This window comes from Plectropomus leopardus, chromosome 18 (assembly GCF_008729295.1).
Source record: "Plectropomus leopardus isolate mb chromosome 18, YSFRI_Pleo_2.0, whole genome shotgun sequence".
NCBI lineage: Eukaryota > Metazoa > Chordata > Actinopteri > Perciformes > Serranidae > Plectropomus > Plectropomus leopardus.
Window position 1 is genome coordinate 18934561 of NC_056480.1, and position 19451 is coordinate 18954011.

Sequence of the window (19451 nt, forward strand, 5' to 3'; positions counted from 1 at the left end):
CAAATCATCCATTTTATTTCGCAGTAAATGAATAAAGCATATAGAGCTCCGGGTCTAGATCTTCCTATCCCTGACAAACAATAATGTGTCAGTTCACGAAGTCTGACTGACTGTCTTTCCCTGACCCAGTTGTTATAGGCCAGGGGTCGGCAACCTTTACTATCAAAAGAGCCACTTCTGGCCCAAAACAAAAAAAACCTGTCTGGAGCCGCAGGTAACACAACACATATAGTCAAACTAGCCTGTCAATATTATTAATGGCTCTACATGAGCATTCATCAATATGTTTTACCACTGTTTATTATTTTTTGTTACATTACCTTTGCAGTGTTGGTGGTAGAAATTAAAAGATCTATCCATGCACTGTTATTATTATCTCTGTGCACTAATAACTTTCCTCTGAGACTTCTTCTATCTTGGATTTGGAATCCATAGCTAGTCAGGCTTTTTTGATCCAGGACTGCCCACCATTTTTGAAATTTGGCAAAATTTAGCAGAAAAGGCACCAAGGCCACAGAAATATGATGCATATTTTAGTTAATAAAATACATTTTCATATTCTGTGTAAAGGCTACATGTTTTTGCAATTGAAAAACTGAATGAAAACTTTTAAAAAATAATCGCATATAATTTTTAGTCAGAGACACAGGAGCCACTTGAGAGGGGCTAAAGAGCCGCATGTGGCTCTAGAGCCTCAGGTTGCCTACCCCTGTTATAGGCTAATACCGTGAATATTTATGAATGTAGGTAGATCTCCTCGTTCGATTGGTCTGACTCCATCTCCACCCTCTTCACTGTCTCCAAGTGACCTTCTTCTGCACGTGGTCTTAACTGTTTTCTGCAACACAAAGCACAACACTTCCCCTATCTTCACCCTGCAGGATGAAGACACTTGTTGTTCCTCTTATCACTACAGGCACTCTGGTCCAATCTGGTCCAATCAATATACTACAATCATCATTATTAAGCATCACACCATTGCATTTATCTACAAGTCCCCCTTTTGGTCTCATGAAAACGAGACCAAAACTAATCAATCAGGGTTAAACATCACTCTAAGCCTCTGTGTCACTGCCCAGTTCTTCACACCCTCTTCCCCCCAACAGAGCCACCGTTTCCACCTCGACTTGAACTATCAGATAGGGTATTGGGGGGCCCTTCTTTTCGATGGCAGCGACAATCACACTTTCAAACAAAGATCTGATACATGGGATACAACAACATCCACACAACACAAGTGCAGTCATTATGCCTACCAGGGACAGAAACACAGACACTACCAAACCTTTCCACCTCCCAAACCATTGATCAAAAATCCCTCCCAGTGGATTATCTATACCTGAGTGTTCATGCATCTCCTCCGACAGGCTCCTAAGTCCTTCCAGGGCCCTGGTTACTGAGCCATCTGGAGCAGTGTTGTTGGGAATGTACATATGTATACACCCCCTTTTTCAGCTAATGACATATCAAGGGCCATTCTGTTTTGAACTGTTGTTGTTGTTTCTTAAGTAGCAATGATGTGTAGATGATGAAGAAACCTCCGCCGACACTGACTTGGTTGCATAAGAATCAATTTATTTCAACGAATTTCAGCATCCACCAGGCACCATGGTCTGCCTGGGAGAGGATTCGGGATCAATGCGAATCTCTCTCTCTTACAGCTCATGCATGTCTCTTATATAGTGAAGGAGTTTTTCTCTTGGTTGCTGCAAGTAGAAAAAACTCTCACCCTCCCAGGGTGAGTGCTATGTTCAGAATTCTTAAAAGCAACTCAATAAACAGTAAATAACTGAATGTCCACACAGAATTTAGAATTCAAACCTTTTAGTGAATCTTCTCAAGCAAGCAATGAGCAGTTACAGAGCTCTGGATCAGAAATGCCTCTGCCTAGCCGATAACATCAGCGAGTCAGCCTGCATTCTGACAACCTGTCCAGTATTTTATACTATTTACAATGAGGAAATGTGAATGAAGGTAGAATCATCTTCTGGGTGGTTCCCCTCGTCATCTGGCTCCCCATTCAGCGTGGCATTATCTCTGGATTGGTCAACTTCGAGGACAGTCCCTTTTTAGGAGTTGTTTTTTCCTTTTCTGCATGACCTGTTGAACTCAGTCACAGAGACCAGACACCCACACTCTTTTTTTTGTCTCATATATACATTAAATATTTCCTCTTTCTTGTCTCTGTTTATGGGTGACCTTCACATGACACTCCTAAATGATTTATACAGTAGCATTTCAGTTCCTCTAACGGTAGTTTCAGCATTCTTGCAGTTGCATAACAATTCTAGCCTTGCTTGGACAGAGCCTTAAGGGCTCATGTCACATGAAACTTGTTCCGTATCCTAGCATTATAATCACACTTTAGCTGGAATCATTGTTCAGTTACAGAGATTTAGGTTACATACTTACATACTCCAACAATAGGTACAGGCATCTATACCTTCTTCAGTAAAACAACTCCTCACCTACTGTGATCAATCACCAGACCCCACAAGGAGCTGCAGTCCATGTCATTTAAGCCTGGCACCAGTATTCTGCACATCTGGCTCCCAGGCCTAACCATCCCTAGACCTCTGACCTCGAGGTCTCCTCGCCTGACCAAAATAAGAACCATAAGAAACAGAGCATAATACACCTCACAATGAAATCCTGTAGGATCAATGTCAGGACACAGAGGTGCTGGGGCGGGCAGCGCAGATAAAACATGAATCATTCTGTTACTGCATTTTCTATTTCTCACCTCAAATGTTTTCAGAAACGTATTTTGCTGTTTTGCTGTTAAATGGGAAAGTTTGTGACCTGGCCACCATTTTTGATACTGTCGAGCAATGTGCCAAGCTCCGCTCCACCAACTTTCTCATTTTACAGCTAAACAGTATACACTAAAATACACTGTTGTGGTAGATTCTGCCAAATTATTATTATTATTAGAAGCAGTAGGAAAAGGAGGAGGTACATCATTTTTTCACAGATTATCCGTGAAGGAGTTTTCCTCTTGGTTGCTGCAAATAGAAAAAAACTCTCACCCTCCCAGGGTGAGTGCTATGTTCAGAATTCTTTAAAGCAACTCAATAAACAGCAAATGAGTGAATGTCCACACAGAATTTAGACTTTTAAGTTCAAACCTTTAGTGAATCTTTTCAAGCAAGCAGTGAGCAGTTTACAGAGCTCTGGATCAGAAATGGCTCTCCCTAGCCGATAAAATCAGCGAGTCAGCCTGCATTCTGACAACCTGTCTTTCCCTGATCCAGTCTTTTATACTATTTACAATGAGGAAATGTGAATGAAGGTAGAGTCATCTTCTGGTTGGCTCCCCTCGTTATCTGGCTCCCCTTCCGACATGGCATCATCTTTGGATTGGTCAACTTCAAGGACAATCCCTTATTAGGAATTGTTTTTCCCTGCTGGGTATCCTGTTGAACAACATCACAGATACCACACATCCACGCCCTTTTGACCCACATCCATTCTGCGCATCTCCTCCTCTTATCTCCACATATCAAGTTCTCTTCACGTGATGCTTTCACTCACACCACTGACCCCAAAGGTTAGATTATCATACAGAACGTTAAACTGTTATCCAGAACATTGAGTTATTGCGATAATATATCTTGTCTTCTTGTAAGGAATAAACATGACCATATAAGGAATAAACAGGAAATAAGGAATGAACATGAACATGAACATTGCATCATATACTTACATACTCCAACATAATGAACATGAGCACTGGATCATATACTTACATACTCCAACATCTGTCTCATGTACTCCTTTCAGAATATAGTGACAGTTTAAGCAACTTACCAACTATAGCTTTAATTTATGATAATAAATTCTAAATATAAATTCTAAATACATTTCAAGACTTTATAAATGAAAAGAAACAATGCATATCCCTTCTCACAAATTAAGGTGCCCATCCCACCTTATCATATAAAATGCAATGATGGGTGGAGTAACTATTACCAGTCATGAATCCGAGTGCAGGGTGATAAACTGAGTCTAGTGAAGTGAGAATTGAGGCAGAAACATGGCTAATGATAACGTCACCGTAATCCAGGACTGATAAAAAGATGGCCCCAATAATCTATTTCCTAAATTTAATTTGTTTCTGGGGTATCCTTTTTTTTTTTTTAATTTACTTGCAAGTATGTCAATAATGACATTTAAATGAAATTTCTGATCCAACCAGATGCCCAGGTATTTGTGTTCTGAAACCCTTTAAATACTGTGCCTGTCAAAGTGATGTACAAACCATCATCTGCAATATTTCTGAGTTACAAAACATCATAAAACCACAATACACTACAAACATGAAAGGCACAATAAAATAAATATACCACAATACACTACAATACAAAGCACAATACGGCACATATACCACAATACATACTATATATTGCAATACATATACGACAATACACCAGTGATGAAGTGTTCTTGGAAATGTTGTGGTATTTGCTGAGATGTTGTGTTTTCACCTTCATGGCCACCGTATTAATTTACCAAAGTGTCCCAAATGACAATACTTCCCTGTGAAATGTAGTGGAGTTGAAGAATAAATTAGTATAAAATAGAAATACTAGTAAAGTAAATGTGACTTGACTTTTCACACTCATTACTTCAGTCTAGTCAACATGTCATGAGCTGAGATAGATAGGGCGCTATCTGCTGGAGGGGCGCTGCCATGCCACCAGTCCCCCTTGGCCTCGAGGGAAAATAATAATAAAATAATTTTTATTTTATGCCCACTGGTGCCCTCACTTAGTGTTTTCTGTTGAGAAAAAAAACCCCCCCAAAAAAAAACAAATTGGGTAGAGCCGGCCCTGGCTGAGAGGAGGAAGGAGGAGTCGCAGTCTCCACCCTTCACCTCCACAGCTGCAGCACATTGATGCCTTATCACAGCAGTGATATGGACTCTTCTCCCGGCGGGAAAGACAACACACTTTGGTCTGGCTAATTTTTACGCGGGCTCAAGTTTTACGTCGACGTCTACACGCGAGAGTTTTTCTTCCCTCTCTGAGGTCGTGTTGGGCGGGGTGAAGTTTTGCTCAGGACGACTTGCTGCTCCTGTCCTGTCTGGAGAGAAATCACACTAGTTTTGCAAACGGAGGCTGTAACTTCTAAACATGGAGTCTTACATCAACTTTGGATGCCAGGTATGGGTTTGTGGCTTCATGTCAGCCGTATTTTTCGGCCTGGAGAAACAAGTAGATTACTGTGATTCTGACTAGTCAGACTCTACCTTTTCCGGTGTTGTGTCCGTGTGTGTGTGTGTGTGTGTGTGTTATGCGTGAGTGTGTTAGGCTCATCTGAGCTCTCATACCAACAAACCACACAGACAACCAATTACTCAACCAGACTTTTAAATAAGGGACTGTAGCAGGGTTTCCGCGGATCCGTAAACAGTCTTAAACGGTTGTTTCGATCATGCCACGCGAGAGGCAGACGATCAAGTGTTAAACTTCACGCCTGGTCACGTGATGCAAATGCAAAGCAATATGCAAAGAGGGCAGAAAGAGGGGGTTTAGTAGCTGCCCTGATGCTCAATCTCTGCGTAAAGAGAGTCAAACCACAGACTCAACTTTCACATTGGTTTCACATTTTGGGCTTTTGGAGTCAGAAGGGACCATGTTTGGGGAAAAAAGGATTAGCTGTGGAGGAGGAAAAGGTGGATCTGACTCAGACTGCAGCCACCAGAAGTGACCTCTCACAGACAGCTTGTCTCTGGAGCAGCCTCGCAGCTGGGAGTAGGCAGTTTTCTGCAAAGGGGAAAAAAAATGCAAAATTTTGAGAATACTCTCCTCCTGCAGCTATCCCCTCTCTGGCCTTAGCCCATACAGAAACTTTTAACTTACTTCATACAGAAACTGTGGGAAAGTGTTGTGTTGCAGGGACTTGTATGAACACGTACATGACAGTGGAGGTGGTGTGGAGGGCTCAGCACAATGGGGATTTTACCCAATGACACCAGAATAAAACTGCCTACTTTAGTTTAAAAAAAAAAAAAAAGATACTCCCAGTCCTCTGTAACAAGAGCTCTTACTGGACAACCATCCACGTAAGTATTGTAAACTAAAGTGCATGAAATAACAAAAGATTTATAAAAGTAATTTAGCAAATTCAGTGTTTTTCTTTAACGGGGTACTCCAGCATTTTGGTACTGGACTTCCATAAAGTTAGCAGAGTCTCTCATGTGGGTCAAGCTCCAATACGCTCAAACAATTCCTCTTATGTTACTCTGCTACTTATGCTAATTTTTTTTTTAACTTGAAAAAGCTCCACAGAAGACATCCATCCATCCATTTTCTTCCGCTTATCTGGGGTCGGGTCGTGGGGGCAGCAGCCTAAGCAGGGAAGCCCAGACTTCCCTCTCCCCAGCCACTTTGTCCAGCTCTTCCCGGGGGATCCTGAGTTGTTCCCAGGCCAGCTGTGAGACATAGTCTCTCCAGTGTGTCCTGGGTCTTCCCCGGGGCCTCTTACCGGTGGGACCCTGAACACCTCACCAGGGAGGCGTCCTGGAGGCATCCTAATTAGATGCCCGAGCCACCTCATCTGGCTCTTCTCAACGCGGAGGAGCAGCGGCTCTACTCCGAGCTCCTCCCGGATGACCAAGCTTCTTACCCTATCTCTAAGGGAGAGCCCAGCCACCCTACGGAGGAAACTCATTTCAACCGCTTGTACCCGCAATCTTGTTCTTTCGGTCACTACCCAAAGCTTGTGACCATAGGTGAGGGTGGGAACGAAGATCGACCGGTAAATCGAGAGCTTTGCCTTTCGGCTCAGTTCCCTCTTCACCACGACAGATCGGTGCAGAGTCCGCATTACTGCAGACGCTGCACCGATCCGCCTGTCGATCTCCCGCTCCATCCTTCCCTCACTTGTGAACAAAACCCCAAGGGACTTAAACTCCTCCACTTGGGGCAGGATCTCATCTCCGATCTGGAGGGGGCACTCCACCCTTTTCCGGCTGAGAACCATGGCCTCGGATTTGGAGGTGCGGATTCTCATCCCGTCCGCACTCGGTCATACAGGGAACGAACTGCTGTTTGGACCATAGGCACAAACAACAGTCAGGATCCGTCCCCCAACCCGAAGGCGGAGGGAGGCTACCCTCTCATTCACCGGGGTTAACTCCAACGTACAGGCACCGAGCTGGGGGGGCGATAAGTATTGCCACTTCTGCCCGGTGCCTCTCACCAGTGGCAACTCCAGAGTGGAAGAGATTCCATCCCCTCTCGAGAAGACTGGTTCCGGAGCCCACGCTGTGTGTCGAGGTGAGGCCGACTATATCTAGTGGGAACTTCTCAACCTCGCGCACCAGCTCAGGGTCCTTCCCCACCAGAGAGGTGACATTCCACGTCCCCAGAGCTAGCTTCTGCAGCCGAGGATCGGACCGCCAAGGTCCCCGCCTTTGGCTGCCACCCAACTCACACGGCATCGACCCCTATGGCCCTTCCTACGGGTGGTGAGCCTATGCGCAGGAGGTCCCACGTCGCCTCTACAGGCTGTGCCCGGCCGGGCCCCATGGGTAAAGGCCCGGCCACCAGGCACTCGCCATTGAGCCCGACCCCCAGGCTGGGCAAGGGAAACTCTGGACCATTCGTCTTGTTCATCATCAGGGTCCGGTGAGCTACACTTTGTCTGGTCCCTCCCCTCCCCGACAACTGAGCTCCTAGGATCAGTGGGACACGCAAACCCCTCCACCACGATAAGGTGGTAGCTCAGGGAGGGGCCACAGAAGACATTAGAGTTTTAAAAATTGCTGGAGTGCCCTTTTAATGACAGTTTGTTTGCTCTTGAACCTGTTTATGCAGAATTAATTGAAGCCAGATGTTTTTTAGGTTGCAATGTGTTTGATATATCTTTTTACCCTGCCACCATCTGGTCCCAATGAGAGCATCCTGACATCCTGTGTCACTACGAAGTAGAGCAACAGGTCTCCTGCCAATACGAAGGCTCTACGACAGGAAGCTAACGGTCTCACCATGACAAATATTTGCACTGAAAGATGCCAGAGGACGACCGGCAGCATCATGAAACAACCCACCCAACTCACAGACTGTGAGGGGACACTTCTGCTGTTGCTGTTTCACTTTATGGACAGTTTGCTGCATTTTTAAAAAAATGCATCAGATGATCAGCCATGTGTGTCTGTAATATTGTTTTTGTTTATAAATTGTTTCTTTACTAGACACAGTTAAGTTTCCTTTGCACAGGTATGACTCAGATCTTGTCTCCAGGGTCCAACCTAGACGGGAGACCACTAATGCTAAACCTATCCAGGTGCAGGCTGCAGGAGGTGGAGCATCGTAGTGGCGCAGTGAAAGACCGTTGTCGTGGGAGTGTAGCAGCTTTTGTACAGAGAGGCAAACACACAGGACGAGCATCTGTATCAGTAGACAAACCATTTGCACGGAGACCACCTCTGACACAAGAAGCCTCTCTTCTGCTGCAGCTTCTTTTGGCAAAGGCAAAGCATTGCGTAGGAATGAAACTTTATTGACCTGACAGCAGGATGTTCAGAGGTTCATCTGGTTAGATGCCCAGGACTGACTAAAACTCTCAAGCTAAAATTTAAGTGATGATAACAAATGGAAATATATGCTGTTACATGTGCAGATATGGAAAAGTGAATATATTGGTGACACATACGACAGAGATGACTCTGTCATGGATTTAGAAAAGGGAGAAATTCATTGATTGGTTTGAAAATTATCAAAAAGAAAGGGATATTAAACAGTAGATGGAGGTTGTGAAAAAATTAGGTGAGTAAGTGAAAAGTGGAACTTCGGCTTACCATCTGTACAACAATTTTAAAGGAAAACTATAGTTTTACTCTAGTGGATTTTGACAGTTTCTAGTTGAGATCTCCTCTTTGCTACCTGTCACCACTGTGTATCTAGGGTTGGAAATTACATTTTTTGTCTCCAAAATCTAACAGCCTCTTAAAAGATTACCATTGTTTTTGTGCCTGGTGAATAAAGCAAATTTGGCAGCCACTTGCACATTTTACCTGCATTTGGCTGGTGCTAATTTCCAACCTTGTGTGTATCACATCATAACTATGAATTCAAACATTAGTTTCAGGCTTTTAGCCGTTCTTGTGTTGTTTTTTTCTTTTAGAGACGGCTCAGTGACTTGGAAATTTGGTAGAAACATCCCCCAGGATGAATTTGTGGTTCCAGGAGGATAAATGTTACTTCTCTAGCATTACTGTGAGGTCCACATAAATGGAAATGTAACAACTATGAGACAGATTGCTATAATACTTGCTACAGACATTCAGGAAGAGCCGTACCTGAATTACGTCAGTGATGTTAGTGATGTAATCAATGCCAGGGGGATGGTAGTTTTCAATCCACACCGTCTCTGACCTGCATTCAGAGCAGTTTCATGTCAGTGACCCGGGAGGAAATCAGTGTTTGTAGTGAATGATTACTTGATTACACTGAGTGAGTGAATGCAGTCTGACTATTACAGATATACTTGGAGCTGATCAATCAAGATAGAAAAGAGTAGTGGTATATTTGTGAGTTTAAACAGCTAACTGTGCAGGTTACGCTTTAATAAACGAGACTACGAGTGTAAAAAATGCAGGGGGTCTCTGGTTGCCATTGGATGACTGAAATTTTGGAAAAATTGAAAACGTGGTTTTAGAATTAATGGCACAATTCCTAACCTCAAGAACACTTCAGACAAGTCTTCTCCAAAACAGAAAGGTGGCTAAAAATATTAGATAAAGCACAGTGTCCTATGGAAGAAATGTGCAAAGTGTTTAAATTTAAATGAATTAATGGCATCTTGACATAAAATCACTATTAGATAGTGTTTTTGCACTGCTATAACAGTTTTTAACTACATCTCCTGGCTTTCATGAGTGAATAGAGTTTTTATATGTACTTGAGATGGGAGTCTTTGCCACTTCCTAAATGGAGGGAGAGGTAACCCCTGTCTCTCTATGAGGATGACCTCTGGCCTTTTGAACAGTTGTTCATTGATGTGACTCCCAGTGTTCAGATGGGGTATTTTGCCATACACTGAAGCATACAAGATGTTCGGGCCACACACACAACCATCAAGAATCATTGCCAAACCTTTCCTCGACCTCCTATTACCCTAATTGACCTACATTTCTAGAAGAAGACAATGAACACTCAATGAGCATTAGGATGCCCTTTTACAAAAAATATGATCAGCAGGATGTGAAGATTAACAAAGCACACTATACAGTAGGCCAAGATCTTCCAAAAAGAGACTTTTATTAGTTTGTCTGCAGAGCAACTGAGAACACATACAGAAATGCTTTTATACTGTTTTGTTCTAAGTAAACATCATGGTCAACACTCTTCCTTTGCGACTCTACCAGCATGGTGTAAGCCCCTCTGAGTATTGTCCTATTCTTTGATTCGTTGAACATAATGATGGAATCTGACAGTACACATAATGCATTCTTTATCCACATTCAGTGTGGGCTTTCACCATTATCCTGTAGCTGTGTGTCATTAATCTTCTTGTTATGACACACTGGTTTCATAACAGGACAAGTTGCAAGATGATCTGATGCACCTTTTTTTGTGTACTTCTTGTAGGTCTGCCTCACCCAACATACCAGAGTGGGTGGTTTGAAGAAGCATATGATATCAACAAATCATCGAAAGGTGGGCACTTAACCACATTATTTTTCTTTTTTTTCTGGTTTTGGCAGAAAATTCCAACTGAACCATTCATCCAACAAAACAAAAAAACAGATTGGGTGATGAAGTAGTTTTGGCAACTGTTAACCCCCCGAGCTTGTGATGGCATAAGCACAAGCATGTTAGAAAATTAACAAAACTGCACATCTTTGGCCTGCTGGGGAAAACACACTTAAACTTTACTGTCTAGGTGATCAGAAAAGCGGATGCTGTCTAGTGTTGGTAAGATGATGGTGATGAAATATTCGAACATTCTTGTGAATTCCTTTTTTTTTTTTTTTTTTTGGCCTGTAAGCAGCTAAACTACATTTTATATTGCATAACAAACACAAATTTAACCATCTCTTGTTATGCTTCAACAGTTTTGCTTACCAAGTGGAACTAGTTCTGCTTTCCTTTTTTCATTTTTTGACTCATCAGGCAGGAAATAGTTTTGGTCGTCTTCTCGCATCTTTCTGCCATATGGGTGCAGTGTCTGTGCTTTAACCACATCCTGTCAACAGTTGTCATACATTCTTATTCTTATACTATAATTTTACACACACAAACATACGGAAATGGATTGGGGCCATTTATGATGGAGAATTTTTTTTTGGGCAAATCGAGATTAAAGTCGAAATGATGAGAATGAAGTTTAAATTTCCAGAATAAAATCGAAATTTTGAGAAAAAAGTCGAAATTTCAAGAATAAAGTTGAAACAAAATTTCGAGATTAAAGTCGAAGTGACGAGATTAAAGTTGAAATTTCGTGAAAAAAAGTCGGAATGTTGAGAATAAAGTTGTAATATAATTTCGAGATTTAAGTCGAAAGGAGAGCGGAGAGCCGCGCTGACCTCTGTGTACTTGCCCGGGGAGGGCTGCCCGTTGCGGGGGCGCTACTTCCGAGGCTCCCCGTGATGAATTTCCAACGTTTTCCCCTCCTCCTCACCACCACCAGCCACCACAGAGTGGTGGGAGGTGAGACCACCAGGGCGTGGTGGGATTGAGGCGGGAGTCCGGAGGCCCGGCCCAGGGTGACCTGGCCAGGGGTACACAGGGCGGGCAGAGGTCCCTCAATGCAGTCGCGGGTAAACTGCCGGAGTAACTTTGACTCTCTTAAGGTAGCCACGGCTGGCAGTGGGGGTGAGATTAGACCCCCAGGGTGGGTTGGGATCGAGGCGGGGGTCCCGGAGGCCAGGCCGGGGTCAGGGTGAGCCTGACTCTGCGACTCTGTAGAGTCGGGCTGAAGGGCCTGTCACCAGCCACCACTATGTGTTAGCTGGTAGTAATGAGGGGGAGGGGAAAACGTAGGAAATTCATCCCGGGGAGCCTCGGTAGTAGCACCCTGGCCTCGAGCTGCCCTCCCCGGGCAAGTACAGAGAGGTCGGTGCGGCTCTTCGGACCTTCCCCTGGGAGATAGGAGGGGGGTGCCTCCCCGCCGCCATCACCCCGGCCACGAGCAGCCCTCGCCGGGCAAGTACGCAGAGGCCAGCGTGGCTTTCCGCTCTCCTTGCGACTTTATTCTTGAAATTTCGACTTCAATCTCGAAAGGCTCAACTGTGCATAAGAAAGGATGGTCACTTTGTTAAAAACTATGTGGGCAAACACAGCAGTTTAGAACAGCTTTTCTCAATGCACAAGGTCCTTGTTGCTTGTAGCCTGCAGTTCATGCTTGAAATCCAATGTTTAGTTGGTGTAGAGCCACAGCCGTCCTCCACAGCCACTGAGGGCTCATCTTTGGTGGGGCGTATTCCCACGAGCTTTACATTGTGCTGTCGGTCATAGTTGGTGTTTTAGGAGGTTTGACGTAGTGTTTTTTGCAGTGGAAAAAGTCCATGTTCTGTCATCTTTCTGCCCGACAAAATCAATGCAAGGGGAGATTTTGTGACATGAATGCTCGAAAATAACAAAAATGTATCTTGAGGATGTGATTGGTTGTTACATTTTAAATTGGAGAGGCGGGGACAACAAAAGTAAGTTTGCAATGAGTTATTTGCTGTGGCGGTAACTGTGATATCATTACTTGTTATTTGGGGATACATTACTGCTTAACACCAGCATTAATAAACCACCTCTGTGTCCTCTGCTTTACCAACAGAAAATGGCAGACATCTTCCAGAAAGGTGATTGTTTTTCCCTCGACATTTCAGATACATTTAATTTCTTGATTTCTATGATTTTATGCACAGCTAATTAATTTTTTTTTTTACTTCTTTTTAGGAACGTTCAAGGGTTATGGTAAGCCCGCTTCCTCCTGTTTACATTCAGTGTGACTCTGGACCCAACACTGGTGGTGTTTGTGCAAAGGCCCATCAGTGCATGTATTTTTAGCTGAAGCTCAGAAGTTTTAACGTTGACTTCAGCTTTATACAATTCAGTTTTATTTATACAGCCCAATATCAATAATCAGTACTTGATGGTATGACACCATCTGTCCTTGGACATATGTTAAATAAGGGCATAACTCTAAAAAAAATCTTAAATGGGAAAAGAAATGGAACAAACCTCAGAAAGTGCAACTGAGGAGGGATCCCCATTTCAGAACGGACAGACGTGCCATGGATGTTGTACATACAGAGCAGATAAACAGAATAACAGTAATGCATATGAAAGAAATGATACACAGAGGGAAGAGAGATGCACTGCAACAATAACTATAACAATAATAAAAATATGAGCCACAACAGTAGTGCTGCATGTCAATATATATGATATATATTCATATAGCATAGTATATGTGTGCAATGATATTAATCATATGTGTAATAGCAGTAGAAATATGACTAATGATAAATAGCAGCAGTGGGCATCAGGCACGACCACAGCAGCAGCCAGTACGACAACCCACGATCCAGATGCTACCACGATCCATGGCAACCTCTAAGACAAGAAGGCACAAGACCTCCACGAGAGAATCCAAGTTAGTAACAAGTATAAATGTTTGTAAATGAAGAGAGGGATGGAGAGAGGAGCTCAGTGTGTCAGAGGAGGTTCTCAGCAGACAAAGCTTATATCTGCGTGAGAAGGGCCTGCTTCACGGCAAGCCTGAGACAGCCCTGACTCGAAGCTTTATCAAAGACGGACGTCTTAAGTCTACTCTTAAATGAGGAGACGGTGTATGTCTCCCAGTCCAAGAGAAGAAGATGTTTCCACAGAAGAGGGGCCTGATAGCTGAAGACTAGCTAAAAAAGCACAAATATGAATGAACTCTCCCACTTATATAAAGACAGATCACACAGAAGACCCAGTTAATTCTTGCTAACTACGTATATTCAAACTTAGTTTGGAAGTTGGGGTTGGTTCTTTTTGGCCGTAGATATAATCTGACAAGATTATATTTGGACAACCAATAGATTAAAAACTTCTTAGTACCTGCAGCTATAGAGAGGCAAAGTCCTTCCCCCTCCAGTGGCCCTCATGGGACCTTATATCAGAAAAAAATCAAAAAATATGTATGGCCATCAACAGCAACAATTTTTTGATACTTTTTGAATTGTGCCATGAAATACATGTATTTGTAAACAGTAAATGGACTACACTTGTAAAGAACCTTTCTAGTCTTACAACCACTTAACACTACATGTCACATTCACCCATTCACACACACAATCACACACTTGTGGCTGAGGCTAACGTGCTTGATGCCACCTGCTACTTAGTAACCATTCATCTGGAGCAGTTTGGGGTTCAGTATCTTTCCCAAGGATTCTTTGATGTGTTGACTAGAGAAGCCGGGGATCGAACCACCAACAGGCCCACTCTACGTCTGAGCCACCGCCGAGCTTATCAATTTATATTATCATTTTGTGGGTCAAGAAAGTCACAGTTTATCGTTTGCACGATTTAGTTTATATGTGAAACCACTCAGTGAACTACATCTCTCACCTTGCACAACATATGTCACCAACACTAACACGGCCATTTACTCGATTAACGATTTTTTCATCCAGCAACTCCTGGTCCTTCATCTTCTGAGAAATGAAAAATGAGTAAGATTAGTGCTTGTGTGAGTGACTCCCAGTCCTGGTGCACTGGGCATCATAGCTTCAGTTAAAGTGATGAGGTCACCTACACGACTTGTGAAGCATTTCTAGTTTCAGGTTTTTTTTTAAATTGACAAATATGCGTGTGTAACACACACACACGCATGGCACAGTTCTAACAGGTTCAAAAAATTATTTGTCACTATCCAGTGTTTCTACTGACAGCAGCTTTCTTTTCTCACGCCTTCAAGTTTGGCCATTTGGTCCAAACAGCTTTAAACCCTCTAGACAATGCAAAGTTTAACTAAGTTTATTGAAAGCCTTTAAGCCTTTTGGTAAGGCTTGGTAAAGATAACAGTGCGCAGAGTTATTAACAGTTTGCATTGTCACTATTATATTGTGCATTTATTTGAAGTTTAAGATGAAGTAACGTGGGCTGTCCTGAGTAGTTTTAGTGTAATAATCTTTTGTTCTATTGTCATCTTTCCTCTACAGGCTTCTTTCCCTCAATTATCAAGATTGATCCAGATGCCACAGCCAAGCATGACATCTACCAACAACCAATCATAGGTTAGTAAAGTGTGTTTAACTTGGTTCATGTTATACCTCTCTCTCCCTCTGATACATCTCAACAAGAGGCAAACTACACCAGTTTGGAACATCTCACAGGTTTACTAGTAGCAGGTGATAGTATGATAATTAGTGTGAAAGGGACCTTATAAAAAACCTGTGGCACATGCAAATTTTGGTGGGAAAGGGGTATGATTGTGGTAGCAGTAGACCAGCAGCTCACATGTTCAGCAAACAAAAAGCACTGTTTTTGTCAGTGGAGGCTTTTAAAAAAGCAGAGAATGGGAACAGAAAGCGTTTTAACACTTCCTCATCTGAATGAGCTGTTGAGCAGCTGTACAGTTGTGTTAGGTTACTGCTGTTAAAAATACATGTCCTTATCTTGCTTCTTCACAATAAAAGCTCTTAAATGGCAAAACTTTTACTGTGGAAGAATCTGAAGGACATGAAATGTGTTTATCACTGATATAGCGGAGCTTTGTTAGCAGCTTAACTTCAATAGAGAATGGTCCACCAACTCTGCAGGGAGGAAGAGTGAAAGCAGAAACAGCCACAGTGAGATGTTAGATGAAGAGCTGCAGACAACAGGCTCTTACTGCATCTCTACAAACAGCTGACCTCCAACAGTTAAACTCAGTTTTTTTTCTTTGTTTTTTCCGGTTATATTTTCTCGGGTACTTTTTATTTAGCGTAGACCTTTGGACGTTTCCACTGTCTTCAGCTCAGTCTGTTATGTTTGAATCATGCATAATCACTTGATTACATAGCATTTTTTTCTTTTCTAATCATTCATTAATGTCTTTATAAACTTAAATATTTGCCATATTAAAAATATTTTTTTAGTTTTTGGTGGCTCACAAAAGGTGTATAATTTGTAGGCAGTAAATGATAATGGACTTGTAGGACTGTTCTCATTAAAACAAATGTAAACTTGTGTATAGCAATGCTGAATATTCTATATGTTTAAACTAATGACTCTGCTTTAAATGTAACCTCTTCCAGGTGTGTCTCTGATGACTTTATGTTTCAGTCAAGACACAAGTATATATTTTTACCTTTGCCATGCCTGTGAAGAAAAACATCCACCAGACAGGATTGCAAACCACCTTGCTAGTATTGACCATTTCAGGAACTACTTTGTAAGTGCTGAACATCATACAAAATTAACCAATGTTTAAAATTTGGAAGCACAATTTCATTTGTATTTGTATTTTAGAGCTACATAAACCCCAATGTGGTGAACTTTGCCTGGATCCCCAGCGTGGCTAGGAGAGCCATGCTGACGCCTGATGCCAAAAGTGACATAAGAGAAAGGGAGCCCGCACGACTACAGGTGCCTGGAGTCCTAAATATAAATGAAAAATGAAACAGCAACGGTCCAGTGTGTAGGATTTAGGAAATATAGAACCAGAAATAGAATATATAAGTGTATTTTCTTTTAGTATAATCACCTAAAAATAAGAATTGTGTTTTTTTTTTTTTTTAAATCTTGAACCATTTATATCTACATAGGGAGTGGGTCCTTGTCCACGGAGTGCACCATGTTGCAAAGCCATATTTCCACAGTCGCCCAGAACTGACAAATGAAACAGTGGCTCTTGATAGGGCTAGATAGTTGTGTTTTTGCATCTGTCACCGTAGTTAGCAGCCCCTCCGTGACAAGCCGAACAGTGTTGGAAAAACACAGATTTTTAGCATGAAACTGCTTTATTCAGGGCTTTGCTGGCTCAGTTTGTTTTGAGGAGAAGGATACCACTGTGTTTAATTCAGCTCCGGGCACAAACCTAAACATCTGGATCTTAAGTAGTGAGAGAAAAAAGGGGAGCAAACATTAGCAGGTGCTGGGCTGGCAGTCCCTCCATGACCAGCCTAATGGTAATGGAGAAACACTGATTTGTAACATGTAACTGCTTTATTCAGTGTTTTCATCACTTTATGTCACTGAGTATGTTTTTTTTGGGAGAGGAAGAGACTTCTGCAGATAATTTGGCTCCTGGTAAAAAAAAATCCTGAACAATGAACACTTAAGAAATCCTAACAGAAAGTTTTATCTGGTTGCAGCTGCAATCCTCACCGCTAGATGTCACTAAATCATACTCACTGCTCCTTTAAAGCAGCTGTATATCAACATTGGATTATATAACTACCAGTAATTGAAAGAGGATGCTCAAAGTGAAAACAGAAGGGTTTATTAACAAACTCTGCAGTGCCCCTCAGTTTCAAATGACTGAGTGCATCATAGTGAGGTGATAATGTCAGCTTATGTGAGTTGTATACACACTTTGCTCATTCTGTGCAAACACATCACTCAAAACACAGGTGTGGGAATGCAATTTCTAAATCACACTGGCAATGCTAGTCCCAAGTGAATAGAGCTTTTGGTGGGTAATGCCATCGTGTAGCTTGTCAAACTAGTGCACTGTGCCGTGTGAAGAGATTTTGCTGCCACATTTGTTATTGGTGGAATGACCTCCACAATTTCTCCTTATTTTCTGTTCGCAGTTGTTGGATTTACCTGAATATCTGTTGAAGAGGTTCCAAACAATTAGCTACTCTGAAGGTATGTGATTCCAGGATTTCTCTATGTAATGTTTTTTAAAGAATTTTACTGAGTCGTATTGAAAGGATGAGTTTTCTACGATGACAATTATTCAGCAGTGAGACGCTGGTTGATGCTTTAGTCAGGAAACATTAAATACGAGCACTCGGGTCAGCATAGCAGCATGGACAGAAGTGTGTGACCAAGACCAAACTTAAAGCAATGCCCTTATACACATCTGGTACCTATCAATCACCAATATGTCGTCAAGAGTAAGACCACAGGGATACTTCTATGAGATTGTATTGGAGACTTTGGGTGGGGGCACCTTTCCTGAATAGGTACGAGACGTGGGGTATAGTCCCTTCACAATTGTTACCATATGTCCAACATAACTTGCAGGGTCAAAGACTTGACTTAAAAGTAGGTAAACGTTCACATGAGGCGGATACGTATATGTTAAATAATTATAAAAGATGCATAATTATAAAAACTCATACTAACACATATGTTAATTAAAATGATCTGATCTTACTCCCCAGTGATGCAGACTCTCAGTGAAAACGACAAGCTTCTCAAAGTACTTGAAGGTGTGTGCACATTTTTCTCAGGACTCATATTTCCGCTTAAGGACTGGTCAAGACTAGGACAGTTTAATGTAAAGTTCAGCCCTTCCTCTTTTCCCCTTGTTGGTTTATTCCTCACCCCTGTGACAGCAGTCAACAGTAGAAAACAGTCTCACCACATTCAGTCCATTTAGTAGCTCTTCTGGACCTTTCAGTCATATCAAATGATTTCATGTTTTAGTCATAAGAGTGTCTCAAACTACAGGAGTTTTGGGCTGTTTTAGGAAGGAGGAAGGAGACGTGGTTTTGGACCTTGGTAGGTACTGATTTCAGCCCAGATCATCTGGTAACGTGAGAGGTTTTAAAGATACAGTGTCCAGCGGTCCAAACTGCTCGCAGACTTATTAGGGCTGTCACAACAATTTAGATATTGTAGTTTTAGGATTTAAAATCTGGATGGTTATGGTCACAATTACATCAGGTGATGGTGTTGCCAAACAAGGGTAAACATGCTAGCCCTTAAGGCTAATGTTAGCTAACATACGACCATTGACAGATAGATAGAATCATACCTGCAGGTCTCGCTGAAGAATATACAGCCTGTATTGAATGCGTTTCCCCAACTATTTTCTCTTTAAGACTTGTTTAGCCTTCTGCTTTTTTTGTTCTTGTTGCAAAGCACTGTTAACATGACAGCAATGGGTGTATAAACACTACTGGATTCAGCGTTAGAGGAAGGGGCCCATTTATCTCTATGAAAGCTGCTCAGTGGCGCATTTTGGTTGGGACCCTCTTGGTATTTTGGAGCCAGAAGTGACCATGTTTGGATCAGAAGTTGGAGCTGTGGAGGAGTGAATGTTGGGTCTGAAATACAAACTGTAGCAACACCTCGCAATCAGCCTGCCAGTCATGTGGCCCCGCCCGTAAATATGCGTATCTTTGGGCCTCAGTAAGAAGTGAACTGGTGAATTATGTAAAAATTCCCCCCTGCACAGTTGTCATGAAGTTGAAATTAGCTATAGAGACCAAAACCTCTTTTGCACTAGGCTGTAAACATGCTTATTTGTGCTGTAAATTTGGGCATTTTAACATTGGGATCTATGTCGGGGTT

At 42.3% G+C, this 19451-nt stretch overlaps 1 protein-coding gene across 1 annotated transcript in view; it reads left to right on the top strand.

Moving 5' to 3' along the window:
• The first annotated feature begins 4901 nt into the window (after positions 1-4901).
• The window catches only part of LOC121958183, a 37123-nt gene continuing 22573 nt past the window's right edge, over positions 4902-19451 (top strand). The window contains exons 1-10 of the mRNA XM_042507053.1: positions 4902-5165; positions 10599-10667; positions 12781-12805; positions 12903-12920; positions 13480-13602; positions 15161-15235; positions 16238-16374; positions 16452-16568; positions 17738-17795; positions 18317-18364. Of these exons, the coding sequence (XP_042362987.1) occupies positions 5136-5165; positions 10599-10667; positions 12781-12805; positions 12903-12920; positions 13480-13602; positions 15161-15235; positions 16238-16374; positions 16452-16568; positions 17738-17795; positions 18317-18364 (700 nt within the window). The 5' untranslated portion in view covers positions 4902-5135. The remainder of the gene's footprint in view (positions 5166-10598; positions 10668-12780; positions 12806-12902; positions 12921-13479; positions 13603-15160; positions 15236-16237; positions 16375-16451; positions 16569-17737; positions 17796-18316; positions 18365-19451) is intronic.